Source organism: Hyalella azteca, unplaced genomic scaffold (genome assembly GCF_000764305.2).
Source record: "Hyalella azteca isolate HAZT.00-mixed unplaced genomic scaffold, Hazt_2.0.2 contig10556, whole genome shotgun sequence".
Taxonomy (NCBI): Eukaryota; Metazoa; Arthropoda; class Malacostraca; order Amphipoda; family Hyalellidae; genus Hyalella; species Hyalella azteca.
In genome coordinates, this window is record NW_025940590.1 from 19,354 (window position 1) to 35,615 (window position 16,262).

Consider the following 16,262-nt stretch of genomic DNA (forward strand, 5'->3'; position numbering starts at 1 on the left):
GCAACTCTGTTTACGTCCCGCCTCTACCAGCACCTCTGTTTACGTCCCGCCTCTACCAGCAACTCTGATTGATCTGAAGAACCGTATCACTGCTACGGTGCACTCAGTAACAGAAGATATGCTTTCTCGTGTGGGACGAGTTTGGCTGCCGTTTAGATGTTTGCCGTGATGCACAAAAGAGATATTGAACATTTTAAAATATGTAAAAAATTCTATTTTTCTTTTTCCATTTCTCTATAAACTACCTATTCATTTTGAATATATTCCTAAATAAATAGAAAATTATGAAATTAGGTCCATCATTTAAAATACCCTTGCATATAACCTCCCGTAATCCAGCACATATATATTCTATTGATCCATAACCTCTAGAAATCCAGGAAATAAGCCATCGAACTATAACCTCCAGCAATCAGAAAAATATGTCATCGATCTATACCTGCAGCAATCAAAAAATGTTTCATCGATCTATGTAAACTCCAGAAAGCAAGCACATATTTCTATCGGTCTAGTCAATCGAATAATCTAAATGTATCTGTACATTAATAATCAAAGCATTCACAAAATCTATAAGTTCCCTGGATAATCAAATGATGCACAGAAACTGTGCGTGCATCATTTGCTGGCAGTCTTGGTAGTAAAAGCAAGACTAGGTACATGTAAAATAAATATTTTTTTCAATAACATGACATCGTCAATGGCTCCTGAAAACTCTAATATCTTGATGTGGCTCAGCGATGTCAAACTACATCGGTATAGTTGAAATGCCATCGAACTTTTAGTTCTCATTCAGAAAAATGTAAAGAAAAACTTGTCGCATAAACATGCATAAGCTTTCCTAATGTAGTCTTGAGTAGTCTTGAGCTTTACTAATTAATTGAAGAGGGATTATTATCAGGGGTAACTCGAGTAAAGTTTGACACAGTTTTGTCAGCAGGTCATTGAAAATTTGATATAATCATGAGCTATTAAACTATTTGACATACATGAGATGCTCAGCTCAAATGCCTATCGAGATGAATATCTAAACACTAATGTAGACAAAACACCTGCAAGTCTATAAAAATTAGAGCCATAAAAAATTTTCACATCAACAAATAGCTCAATAGTTCATCAATTTATATATTGATAAATTTTATTCAATTTATTCAAAGAAAATATGTAGTAATAAATTTAACATGTACAAAGACAGACAGAAATTCTCGACTTTCACAATCAATTCCAGTGCTGGCAGAAGTAACGCCATCCGTTTTCCTAAATCCGTTCCAGCTTCCAGTAAGTGGCAGCAAGAGAAGCTGCATTTGTGTGTTCACCGACTTCCTCGACAAAAAGTTAAGACTGTGGCAAAGTTACGAGCCTGTAACAGTTTTTTCTCGCAATACATTCAGTTATTCATCTAGTTAGATTTGCACTAATTATTTAAATGAGCTGCTGGACCGAGAAATCTATCATATAATCCATAATAAAAAGTCATCCTGCTCCGAAGTATTCCGTTGCGGTAACAGTGACAAGATATCATCGTTAAAAAAATTCCGATGACCAGACAAAAAAGTTGTAAGACTTGGTGGAAACCAACAAATTTTTTTTAATAGCAAGTTTTATTTGATAACCGGGAAGCGGCCACATTAAACCAAATTGTGCTTGCGGTCAGCGATAATTAACTGATGTTTTCCTGTTAAAATCGTCATGCAATAAATTCTCAAGATAAATTTTACGAGGTAATTTGATTATTACGTAGGTAACTTAACTACGTCAGAAGAGGAAGAGGGGCAGACGGTGAAATATAACAGGACATTCCGTAACATTTTAATCCATGGAAGTTTCCATCCCGATTTTAACTTTCATAATTTTAAAATTAACTTGCGATTGTGGGCAAGCTTTCCTTGCACTTGGAGCTGAGCTCTCTGTATAAAATTCTTCCATAAATCTACAACATCCACATAAATAGCGGGCAACAATAAAAATTAACGACCACCACGTAGACAAATTCATATTCCCTGAAAAAAGTACAAAAAAAGTCATCTAAATCACAAAAAATCAAGATGAATAAAATCTAATAGATATTGATAACCACTAGGAAACACAAAATCTACTCACGAAATACATCATATCGGTCCACCCCTCCATGGTGATGCACTGGAAAACAGTTAACATGGCCAGACCGAAGTTATCGAAATTAGTGATGCCGAAATTCGGGCCTTCCCATCGGTCTTCGCATACATAGTACGGGCCGGCGCCCGTGTAGTTGTATAGCTTTAATGTCGTACACTTAAAACCTTGTCCATCTTCCTTGCTGCATGGATGAGGGCCCTCCATCTGCTCCCCTGAAATACATTTTTCATCAACTTCATTCTTGGTTTAAACATTTCCCGAAAATGCAATAAATAAGGAAAATTTTTCATTATGGAGATATTGAACAATATGTTTCGTTACACATTGCCCGAAAATGCAATAAATAATACATTTTCATTATAGAGAAATGGAGCAATATGTTTCGTGCGCTTCGTTATAGGGACTAAAGTTTTCTCGCATAATTAGATAATTATTATCTCAAATTTACAATGCTATTAATGTCATTAATTTAATAATCCACAGCAAATGGGAAAGACCAGCATTGGTCCACACTTAAGCTAGCAGGCGAGTACAAAGATTATGCCAATGATAAACCATCGTATAATATGACGAGTTATCAAGAAAAGAGTACTCATAACGATTGATTACTAATGATTTACTCAAACTGTAACTGCATTGAATATGTTTTAAGGAATATCATCACGAGTTTCAAGATTGATATTAGAAGCCTATTCCTAGATGCAGGCTGGCATGTGATGCAGGCTGTCATGTGATGCAGGCTGTCATGTGATGCAGGCTGTCATGTGATGCAGGCTGTCATGTGATGCAGGCTGGCATGTGATGCAGGCTGTCATGTGATGCAGGCTGTCATGTGATGCAGGCTGTCATGTGATGCAGGCCGTCATGTGATGCAGGCCGTCATGTGATGCAGGCTGTCATGTGATGCAGGCTGTTATCATGTGATGCAGGTTGTTATCATGTGATGCAGGTTGTTATCATGTGATGCAGGCTGTTATGTGATGCAGGCTGCCATCATGTGATGCAGGCTGTTATCATGTGATGCAGGTTGTAATCATGTGATGCAGGCCGTCATGTGATGCAGGCTGTCATATGATGCAGGCCGTCATGTGATGCAGGCTGTTATCATGTGATGCAGGCTGTCATGTGATGCAGGCTGTTATCATGTGATGCAGGCCGTCATGTGATGCAGGCTGTTATCATGCAGGCTGTTATGATGCAGGCTGTTATCATGCAGGCTGTTATCATGTAGGCTGTTATCATGTAGGCTGTTATGATGCAGGCTGTTATCATGCAGGCTGTTATCATGCAGGCTGTTATCATGTAGGCTGTTATCATGTAGGCTGTTATCATGCAGGCTGTTATCATGTAGGCTGTTATCATGTAGGCTGTTATCATGCAGGCTGTTATCATGCAGGCTGTTATCATGCTGTCTCTTATACACATCTAGATGTGTATAAGAGACAGCCCCTCACTAGCCCCCCACTCACTAGGTACCCCAGACACCAGGCGTAGGGGGCGCAGCACCCTGAAGGCGCGTAAGGCCCCCCTCACTAGCCCCCCACTCACTAGGTACCCCCGACACCAGGCGTAGGGGGCGCAGCACCCTGAAGGCGCGTAAGGCCCCCCTCACTAGCCCCCCACTCACTAGGTACCCCCGACACCAGGCGTAGGGGGCGCAGCACCCTGAAGGCGCGTAAGGCCTTCACGTCAAAGCTTGTCTCCGCAGACTCCGTCATGATCATGTCCAGCACGGCGCTGATCAGCCTGAACCATGACCATACTTAATTAATAAACATAATTAATAATAGAATGATTAAGTTATGTCAATAATTTCTTGTATATATTAATAGAAATGAAGATGCACGGCGCTGATGAGCCTGAGTCATAACACACTTAATTAATAAATATAATTAATAATTAAATGATTAAGTCAAGTCAAGAATTTTATGTACATATTAATCAATGAATGAAGATTCAGCAAGTGAAGATCTTTAACAATAAAATGATTAAGTCAAGTCGACAATTTTAATTACATATTAACAAATTATTGAGATTCATATTATTATTATTAGTATTATTATTATTATTAATATATTATTAATATTCATATAATTATTAAGTACATATTCAATATCAAGATTCAGAAAGTGAACATCTTTGTAGTATTTTACGATACAAATTTTGGTCAGCGTTTTGATGAGGATGTGATGGAAATAAATGCGAAACAGGAGCATTCATCTATATTATATAACTGTTCGCAGCACATATTAATAATCATTATAGGGATTATATTTAAATTTTGAAGCCCTAATGAACAGAAGATAGTGCGACTCATATATAAATAAGTTAGCTCAGTACTGATAGGTTCAGAAGCAATCCGAATCTGTTTCAAGAATCCGCGGCTTTGAAGCTTGACTGCAGTAACCAGTTTGCAATTTCTCTAAGTTTAATATATACGGGAGATAATTACTAGACCATATGTATTAGACCATACATAATTACTAGACCATATAATTACTAGACCATAACGATATAGGGCCGAGCTTCTGGGGGTTGGAGATTTACGCTAAAACAAACTAATAAACAATGAAACTAAAGACACAATTTGCACTCAGGAGTTTAGCCTAAACCATAACACTTAGGCACATAAGTAAATGTAGATAGAAGTAACACAATCAACCTTGCTATCGCACAGGAAAAGTAAACTATAATGGGCATAAATGTAAAATAAATATTCATATTGATGACGCAATTACACTGTTCGAAAAAACGGCGAGAAAACGGTCCCACTGGCGTTCTAGTGGCCGGTCGCCCCGTGAAAATAAACTGTTTCGCCGTTTTTATCAGATGTTTTACGGATTTATAGTGTTAAATTAGAATAAAACCGGTGACACGGTGTTTCTTTTCACGTGCCGACCGGCCACTGAAACGCCTGTAATACCGTTAACGTTAATTTTTCTAACAGTGTAGACGATGAATAACGAAATAAGCGACAGTGTAATGTAGGTGAAATAAATTAGTACATGGCAATACAATTATTCAGCTGGGCGTACAAAGTTGATCCGCAACTGTAGAGCCAATCACACGTTCGGTTTCACACGGCTTCATCACACAATTATTCACAGTTTCACACTGCTTCTTCGCCGCACAATTATTCACAGCTTCACACGGCTTCATCGCAGAATTATTCACAGTTTCACACGGCTTCATCGTACAATAAATTAAATAGTGTCAACGACACATCATGCCATCACTCACACCATCACTCTCCATCACTCATCACACTCATATCAATTTACCGGCTCATCTATCATTTGCAATACAGAACAACGTAAAATTTTCATCAACAATCAAGCAGCACACATTTCCATTATAATAATAAATTCTTGATGTAAATTAGCGAGCACTCATGTTGAACTCATCGATGACTCACCCGATGACGACGATGAGAAAATCGATGAAGTTCCACACGGATCTGAGGTATGCGCCCTGATGCATAACGAAGCCGTATGCCAGTATCTTCATACCGCACTCCAGCGTGAAGATTACCATGAAGATGATCTCAATCTCCTCCTGTAATGGTCCAATTACAGGTTAATTGTTTGCAATTTCAATCAATTTACAAACCACTCAATACGTCAGAACATTGAAATTATCTCGATCTCCTCCTGCATGGTCCAGTTACAGGTTAAATGTTTGAAATTACAATCAATTTACAAACCACTCAGAACATTGAAATTGTTATTGACGTAGAACAGAATCTACGTCAGAAAATTGAAATTATTTGCTGAGGTGTTTCAACTTAAATTTTTACGTATATCCCTATAATAGGCATATATACTTTAGTTGTTAGTATGTCGTATAAATTCTTAATTTTTTGCGTAAGAAACTTATATATTTTTATACTGATTATATATTTATATTTTTATACTGATTAATCAATATTGTAATAAAATGATATTGAGATAGTGTAATAAAATGTACTATGAAACCTTTCTTTCGAGCTTCCAAATAATACATGAAGTCTGATGCACAAAATCAAGAAAAACAATTTTAAAAATTGGTAATGAAATTACTCAATCGTCGTGTTGACTCGCCAAACCAAACATTGAACGATGACTTGATAGTCGTTGATTGTCCTGTAAATTACTTCAATTTTTTAAAATAATCCTGTGAGGAGAAGACATAATACTTGGACACGGATACTAAAATCAGCGAATACTAAAATCTTTAATTAGCATGAAATTGATGTTCAATGCTTCAACTTCAACACACCGTAGGCTGTTCATAAATTGATATAAATTTTAATTGAATTGAAACCATGCATAAGCATATAACCATTTGAGGTCAGTTTGGCTGCCATGTTGTCTCCGAAGTTTTCATCTAATTCCTAAAAAATGAATTATTTATACCGGCCCAAGTAATCCATGCGCTACAAGAGCCGGGCACTCTCTCCGCCTTGAAAGTAACTACAATAAAACAAATAAATATATAGGAGCTGCCACCAAATTATTAATTTGCCTCAACAAACGGGAAAACTTGTAAGATTCCTGCATAATAATCTAGAATTTTTCATTAACTCAGAAAGTAAAAAGAATTACCTCAATCCCAATTCGGATTGTCATACGCGGACGAATAATAAATCCGGGAAAACAAAATTGTCCAAAAGTCACAGCCTTTCGTTGAAGGCAATCCGTTACAATCGGCATTTGTGGATAATCTAACTAAATAAACGCTTTAGAAACTGTGCAGAAACCCTAAGCTTTTATTCTATTCACATGAACAGCACACAAGATTGACAGATTTCAGCACTCAGCAATCCATATTAAAATCCGACCGAGGCTCCCGAGCACTGCAGAGAAGGTCTCCTATAGGACCTCTTTCCCGGCTATCCTGCGCTGCTGCCAAGACTATCCATTATTGCTGGGATGGGCGATACAAAACCATAAAATATGCAGTCGGCAAGATTTTTACGAGATTCGCGATGCATTTTAGCTGTGCATTTACTGCGCACGAGATATTGGACTATAGGCTGCTGGCGCGACCTTGCAAGCAGTGCATTACCTAACGTAAGTCGGATTTTCAAGTAGTTCACTGCAACGGTTGCAAGATATCTTGCAATAAACTGGACTGTTTAGCAGCGTTTTCACAAATATTCTAGACAGTTTATAAGAGTACTGCAGTTATAATAGCTTTTTGAGTTGCTTACCTATCACTCATTCAATTCAAGAAGAATTGCATAATTAGATTTGTGAACACTTCCTTAGAACGAAACAAATCTACTCATTAGTTTTAGACATAACAAGATTGTTGGAACAAAGCTGCAGATCGTTCTGTAATCTCTAGGCTTCATTCACAACCTCGTTCTGTGATCTCGCGAAAATCCAGTTGATCCCACCACTAAAATACACATATACAAGCAAGCAACAAGTTGTAACAGGCCGTGAACAGTTATTGCCCTAACAAAATTTAGAGTCGCCCCAGCTTCTGGTAATCCAATCAGAAGCTGCCGCGTCTGTAAATTTTCAATGAGTGTTTATTCAAAAGTAATTTTTGGGAACGACAAGTTGTCTCTTTCAACAAATACTTTTTGATGCGTTCTTTTTAATAATGACGAGACGAATGGCAGGATCGACACAGTCGCGCGCAGCCTGGGAGCCCTGGTAACGTTGCTACTTTAACGGTGAGGTGGTGAGAAGTGTGGTGAATCACTAGCACTACTACTAACGCGTTTAAGAACAGACTAGACAAGGCCATGCATGAGCATGTTTAGTCTTAAAATGCCTCGTATTCTAATTCTACGGAACAACTGATATCTAGAAGCTATTTTAAATCTACGGTCCTTTGAAAAGATCTGATCAAAAGGCCAGTCTAGTCAAGAAAAGCACAAGAATCGGCGACAGGCCTATCCAGGCCTATTCTTTAATGCCGAAGATACTATACTATACTATACTATACTATACTATACTATACTATACTATACTACTCACAAGCATGGCGTTGGTCTTGTTAGAGTCGCTGTTAGGGAACGGTGTGTTCACAGCCAAGGCGACGCAGTTGGCGAAGATGGTCAGCAAGATGAACCATTCGAAGGGTCTGATCAAATCGTTAAGAAAACAGGCCTCCAGCACAACACATAACAATGTTTATATCGCGTCGTCCAAAAATAAAATAACGCGGGCCAGAACATAATACTACGAGGGCCACAAAAAAAACACGGTGTTCAGAAAAGCTGTTCATGTAAAGTTATTCAAAAATGACAAAAATGCAGTTACAAAATGCTGTGAATGTTTTGCGATGTTGAGAATCGGCGACAGGCCTATGGCCTAATAAACACTGAAATCGCTATTATTATTATTATTCTAGCGTTCCATGCTAACAAATTAATTACTAACTAAAATATGGTGTCAATGAAGTTAATATATTAATTACAATAGGAGTAGCTATTAGGAAGAGAAGCCGGTCGTCTATTAATGATACGCATGCACTGCTCAGAGCAGTCAAAGCTATCGCCTGAAATTTTCTGTAAATTTTTGGACGTTGCGACGCAATCCACGCATTGACTTCCAATACCGAAGCTGGCATATCAACGTTCCGGGCAGAGAAGCGTTCTTCCGGCCGATGAACTCCCAACGAAGATGTCGCTTTGATGCCTACAGCACAGGTCTATAGAATCTAGAGCGTGAGTGTCGGTGTCTAGAGGGCTGTAATATGCCTATAGCGTGGGTCTATAGAATCTAGAGAGTGAGTGTCGGTGTCTAGAGTGCTGTAATATGCCTACAGCACAGGTCTATAGAATCTAGAGCGTGAGTGTCGGTGTCTAGAGGGCTGTAATATACCTACAGCGTGGGTCTATAGAATCTAGTGCGTGAGTGTCGGTGTCTAGAGGGCTGTAATATGCCTACAGCGTGGGTCTAAGGAATCTAGAACGTGAATGTCGATGTCTAGAGTGCTGTAATATACCTACAGCAAGGGTCTATAGAATCTAGAGAGCGAGTGTCGGTGTCTAGAGTGCTGTAATATGCCTACAGCGTGGGTCTATAGAATCTAGAACGTGAGTGTCGATGTCTAGAGGGCTGTAATATGCCTATAGCACAGGTCTATAGAATCTAGAGCGTGAGTGTCGGTGTCTAGAGGGCTGTAATATGCCTACAGCACAGGTCTATAGAATCTAGAGCGTGAGGGTCGATGTCTAGAGGGCTGTGATATGCCTACAGCACAGGTCTATAGAATCTAGAGCGTGAGTGTCGGTGTCTAGAGTGTTGTAATATGCCTACAGCTTGGGTCTCGAGAAACTAGAGCGCAAGTGGCAATGCTTGATTACGTCTGTTTTACGTTCATGGATGTAGGAACGTGTTTGCAACGTCCGTAAATACCGAGCGTTTAAAGGATATCAAATAAATAAAATACCGAGCAATAAAGAATACTTCCACTCGACGACGTCTATATTCACTACAATACAGCAATAAAGTACGTTTCATACAGCAACAATAAAGGATACTTCCACTCGACGACGTCTATACAGAGCTTCCGTATAGGGTTCTTAAGGCCGAGGCAGAAGAGGGCGCGCTGAGGTCTGTTCTCCGGAGGCTTGCCCACGGGTCGACGCGGGGGCGGCCGCTTCCGTGCCTGCACAGAAGTTCAATACAGTTTCTTAATAATAAATAATAATAGCGGTTTCAGCGTTTATTAGGCCGTAGGCCTGTCGCCGATCCTTAATATCGCAGAACGTTCACAGCTTGATGCGATCTCGAACTCGCAACTCACTGCTACAATTCTGCTGCGCTTAACCGCCCGGCCTCCTTGCCGATTCTGACCAGAAACTGGCGCACAGAGCTGGGATCGAACCCGCACCTCTCTGCGCCAAACTTGATACTCTGAACTGTAACCACTGGGCCGCCCAGTAATCATCAGTGCGAACAAAAATATTGTTGAGGTTATATTTGTGTATTATTTTAATAAATTAGTAGAATACGCCATTTAATGCAAATGAATAGAGTCAAGATTCAAGTATTGTGAAGGTTGGCTATGAAAATTTCATTGAATGTGAACATTTTTTACAGTGTGCGGAAGAAACTACGCCATCTTCTGCACATTTGGGCCAGATTTTATTGAGATAAAGAGTAAAAAAATACATACGTCTAGAAACATCGTATGAAAAAATTAAAAATAGCGTTATATTTTTTGACTACATCGTAACAAACGAGCATATTCTTAACAGAAGGATCCCTTGGAGAATCGCGAGTTTATGAGCTTTACAATCAAATTAATCAGCATTTGATTTCGCTACAATAAAGGCCCAACAAATGAAAAAGAATAGTAGACGACGAGGTAATAATAAATAAATTCCCTTCTTTTTTAATAAATTTCTTTCCAGGTCACCAAAAAAGGCTGGTGGATGATGTATGCAACGCCTTAAAAATACCTGACGAGCTTCATGATTCAAATTCACCTGACACGCTGTCTCTGTTTTCCCCAAAAAAATTATACTTAAACTCAAATGTCAAAACAACGTCATTAAAAAAATTGAACTTATAAATTATATGAATAACGAGCACAAAAAAATACAAAATTACCGATTCAAATGAGAAGCTGATCAAACTTGTACCATAATAAATGTATTTAGTTTATATACCATACATCAAAATTATTTCACTCTTTATTAGACGTAGCTAATTTGGAGTCAACAATCAGATAAACTAATGAAAAAATATAATGTTAACAAAGAATAAGAGGATAGCTGCTAATGTGATATTGGAATGATTATATCAATCAAAAATGTTGATTTTTTAGACAAAAATACGTATTTCTACTTGTCACTTACATTAATATTTTTCATCTCAGTAAACTCCATACATGAAAGTTTCAGCGGAATGTTCTGGGCACGCGTTTCAACGGAGGACAAAAGCCAACCGCAATTAATTTATCTACCAATTTTAAAATGAGTCTGACGTCTAATTTTTTTAGTAAATTTATGGTAGGGGGCAATCAATGTAACAGGAATTTTCTCTAAAAATCCTCATTGTCAATATTTGCACTTCTGCACAAAATTCTTCCGCATTTACATTGTTAACGAGAAGTTCTTATAAGAAGTACGACGCTAGCACGTCCATTCGCAAGATCATCTAGAAGCAGGCGAGAAAAAATACTTCAACTTGCCGTAAGAAAAAATTCCGTGTCTGGTTGTTTTATCGCTATCCATATATTATTGCTTACGTGAATTATGATGAAGTAAGCTTGAGTTCTGTGCTAATTAAGTGATTTCGTAATTAGAGAGTCGGTATTCTCAATAATTAAATTATCTTCCATACATCGCGCTTACAGTGGGGGGAAATAAATATTCGTACACTTGAAAAATCGTATTTTAATGTATGTAAGTACACAAACTTAACAGGAAAAGTGATTTAAATTATGTATAGAGACGCATAGTATTCAAAAATACTATCAAAAGAAATTAAATCTCAATGCAACAAAAAACAATGCAACATGTTAACTTTTCGGGTGAAAAAAGTATTCGTACAAAACAATAAATCCGCATTATTTTAATTTAATACTTGGTTGAATACACTCTATACATAATATAAATCACTTTTCCTGTTCAGTTTGTGTACTTACATACATTAAAATACGATTTTTCAAGTGTACGAATATTTATTTCCCCCCACTGTATATTTTGAAAAAAGGCACCTACAGTTGGAAAAAGTGAAGATTTGTAGAATGACAAACAGCAGAGCAATGGCGCGTGGTCTTGAAATGGGCGAGACGATACATGTAATGCCAGACAATACTATTTATTTATTAATGCGGTATGGCCAACGTTATTTAACTATATTTGAAATTTTTCCTTTTAGCAACGGAAGCCTTGATTTATATACCTAGATTTAAGTGACACTTTAAAATTTTACTGTGACTGTAACTGCACAGTCGACCGGCCGAGGGCTACAGGTTCTACACAAGTGAAACACGCAACTCCTGTACATGCGAGCTTATCCAACAGATGAAACTACAATATATGTATATAGCTAACCGCACTGGTTCTATAAACAGCCTTACCGATAGACTCTTTTTCTTTTTGAAGAGAATTTAGATGTGTACTTAATATAGTGGTTTCAAGATGATATTAAATAAAAACTTTTGAAAATACATCATTGCGATAGATATTTTTCGTCTTACCGGTCTGTGTTCATCCGAAAGTTACAATAAGTAAGAATCTCATTGAAGCGATATTAATTTATATATAAGTAAGGCCAACATTTAAAAGGTACATCCACGTGGTGTTTCAAATAATAATTGAATTTGAAGCCTGTGTCCGAATGAAATAAATGTTTTCGCCAGATTAAGAGTCGAGAAAACTTTCGTTGGGTCCAAGAAGCAGCAGCTTCAGAAACTTGATGATGATGAAAAAGAAAGGTCCTGCAACACAGATAACGAATCAGAACTAAAATAATTCGATTGCAAAATAATAAACAGGTCAAATTGGACAATTCAATTTGCTGACCTAAAAAAACACGATACTCCAGGCAAACTTTTCAGTCGATGTGAATTTTTCTAAAGAAAAATAATCACACCTGTCAGCAGATTACGAACAACCCCATTAGTCGATCGGGACAGTAATTGTTCTTCAGTTATACACAGGTTCTGCAAGGTCGAGACTTCAACAGACTGGTTCGCGTCGGCAGGAAGCTTCGCGACGTTGAAGGATGAAGGATTAGAAAACGACGTCGCAAGACTTCAAGAAATTCAACTAAACGAACACTGCAAAAATATTTCGTAGTGTTGATTCTTTTTACAGCAAAGGTGCACATATGGAGAGTAAGAAGAGACAAGGGGAGTGAAATTACACAGATGGAGGACCTAAGCATATGCATGGACAGCAAGAGTACACATATGGAAGGCGAAGGACACTCAGGGAAGGCGGGAGGTCACACAATAAAGTGAGCGAGGTCACACACACACAATAAACACAAGCGAGGTCACACACAATAATGTAAGCAAGGTCACACATATGGATGGCACGAGCCTTCATATGGAAAGCGATAGCACACAGAAGGCGAGAGCACATATGAAGGGTGAAAGTACACAGATGGACTGCAAGGGATCACATAAGGAAAGCACTCACGTAATGTCTTTTAATGGACAATCACGGACAACGTAATTTCTCCTCAACTCTTATTTCAAACCCCAACACGAATATTTCAAGCAAAAGTGTAGTCCGCATCCCTACTAGTCCTTGTAATCATCATTGATTACCGTTGATGGTATCATGAACTGGAAATGTTTATTACGGCAATATCTCATTTTAAATACATGTTAATAAATACGCAGTTCCACAGCACAGACCGAATTCAGCTAAAGCAATACTAGTGATCATTGTTATTATTATAACAGGAAAGAAGACCAGCGGCAATTTGTCGGGAGCCACGAAGCGTGTTTTATCCGCCATTGAAATGGTCGTAAAGCGTGACTCGTGAATTATGGACAGCATTTGCGGACAGCCGAGGTTGGGCAAGAAGCCAAGTCCTGCCACCGTCCACCCGCGCCGTCCTCCTCACTTATACGAGCTGGCCTTCAAAAACTCTACACTCGGTCAACACAAACACCACACACCAGCGTCTCCCTCCACACACACAAACCATCCCCCACACACACCAGCTTCCCACTTTCACACATCAACGTCCCCGATACACACAGCAACGTTCCTCTTCGACACACATAAAGCGTCCTCTCAACACCAACGTCCCACAACATCAACGTCCCCCACACACACCAACGTCCCCTACACACACACACACACACCAACGGCCCTCTTCGACACACAAACCACCCCCCCAACACCCACGTCCCACAACGCCAACGTCCCACAACACCAACGTCCCACAACACCAACGTCCCACAACACCAACGTCCCTTCAATACCAACGTCCCCCAACATGACGTGGCGCAAGGTAGCGTAATGTGGCATGACGTGGCGCAAGGTAGCGTAATGTGACATGACGTGGCGCAAGGTAGCGTAATGTGGCATGACGTGGCGCAAGGTAGCGGAATGTGGCATGACGTGGCTTGAGGGCATGACCAAATGAATGTAGCACGACGTTTTAGCTTGACCTAACATGAAATAAGTTGACGAAACATAACGTAAATAACTTAAAATGACGTAAAATAACGTAAAATAATGTAAGATGACGCAACCTATCGAAACATGATGTAATGTAAAGCATGACAAACTAGCTAGACATATAATAACGTAACATGCTGCAACTTAACAAAACATTACGAAACAATGTAATTTGTCGTATCATAACGTAACATGACGTTTCAAAAATTAAAACGACAAATACGACGTAACATGTAACATGAGGTAAAATAACGCAATACGAGTGTGATATAAATCAACGTAACATGACGTAAAATAACTTAACACGGCATAACTCAACGCAAAACGACGTAACTTGACATAACAAAGCTTAAAACAAACATAAAATAATAATAAAAATCTGGGCAATCTAAAACTGAGCTCAGTTCTTAATCGTAAGCAAGCAGAATGAGCAACAACTAATGGGCACACACAAACTAAAACATATTAAATAGAAAAACAACATAAATAAGCATTTATACACCACACATTAGCTGAAGAAATCTAAATCAACACAGGTAAACATTTATTACAGACACAGAAGCTCAGAGTAAAAAACCACACAAGTAAGCACGTCTACACAGCGCAAATGATCCCGCTAAATCAAAATTAACACAAATAAACATTTATACAACACAATTAAACTCACTTAATCAAAAACATCACAAATAAGAATGTCTACACAGCCCACAACACAGCACACAGCACACAACACAACACAGCACACAACACAGCACAACAAAACAACACACAACACAACACAAAACAGCACAACAGCACAACATAACACAGCACAAGTTCAATAAGATAGCAACAGACCTGTGTTGCCTGCTGCTTCTACACAGCAAACAACACAGCACACAACACAACACAACAACAGCACACAACACAACACAACAACAGCACACAACACAACACAACAAGATAACAGACCTGAGCTGCCTGCTACTTCTACACAGCAAACAACACAGCACACAACACAACACAACAGCACAGCGCAACACAACACAACACAACACAACAAGACAACAACAGACCTGAGCTGCCTGCTGCTTCTACACAGCAAACAACACAACAACACAGCACAACACAACAACACAACACAACACAATAAGACAACAACAGACCTGAGCTGCCTGCTGCTCGGAGCTGGCGGCGGCCGCGGTCTGCCACGGTGACGGCAGCGTCTTGTCGCCCACCCCCGACGCCCCCACGCTCGCCCCCACCTCCCCCCCTGGGGATAAAGAAAAGGGGGGGTTATTTATCATAAGATATTAACAGGAATGTAATAAATACAACACCTCCCCCCTGGGGGGGTAGAGAAGAGGGGGTTATTTATCATGAGATATTAACAGGAATGTAACAATTACAAGGATATGATGTATCTGAATTGAAATAATAATAATGATGTAAATAATTGCAAACAATATGCATGGGCACTAAATATGGATATTATGTTTCTTCGTCCATAGCTTCACTGCGGTATAATAAATGACACTCATTTATTTACATGTTAAATCGTTTATTAGTTATAAGAACCCATCAATATGGTCGTTATCACAACATACGTATTGTGATAATGTATTAGCGATGGGCATAAACTGCATTGTCTAAAACTGTATTCTTAGAGTATGTCTATTAGCGCATTATTTCACTTGTAATCTAGAAGTTGTCGCATCACCAAGGAATAATTTCCTTTCCAATCCCGAGAAAAACATTTTAAAAGTGTCTAGAGGAAAGTCAATTCTATTTTCTTAAAGAAAATAAACAATCAGCAAAGTCGAAGATATATTAATTCTTTACAACAAATTTAACTATTCATCCGCTTCTAATCCACAGCAAATTTTAACAACAAATTCAAGATTTAATCCGCTTCTAATATACCTTAAATCAGGTCAAAAAATTCAACCTTTCCTCCGCTCCCAATTAATCCACAGCAGTTATCAACAAATGTGTCCAGTTCAGCAGCTCTAATCACTCAAATTATTTGTCGGATGCTCGTACTTTGCGTAGGAATAAAAAGTTTACTGTCAAA

The 16,262-nt window shown here is 38.7% G+C and overlaps 1 protein-coding gene across 1 annotated transcript in view; it reads right to left on the reverse strand.

The window, feature by feature from the left end:
* The window catches only part of LOC108675652 (muscle calcium channel subunit alpha-1), a 62,238-nt gene that overhangs the window by 18,289 nt on the left and 27,687 nt on the right, over positions 1 to 16,262 (reverse strand). Inside the window, exons 3-8 of the mRNA XM_047882482.1 lie at positions 15,355 to 15,461; positions 9,596 to 9,723; positions 8,085 to 8,190; positions 5,528 to 5,667; positions 3,668 to 3,858; positions 2,098 to 2,324 (exon numbers count right to left, since the gene is read on the reverse strand). Coding sequence (XP_047738438.1) covers positions 2,098 to 2,324; positions 3,668 to 3,858; positions 5,528 to 5,667; positions 8,085 to 8,190; positions 9,596 to 9,723; positions 15,355 to 15,461 — 899 coding nt within the window. The remainder of the gene's footprint in view (positions 1 to 2,097; positions 2,325 to 3,667; positions 3,859 to 5,527; positions 5,668 to 8,084; positions 8,191 to 9,595; positions 9,724 to 15,354; positions 15,462 to 16,262) is intronic.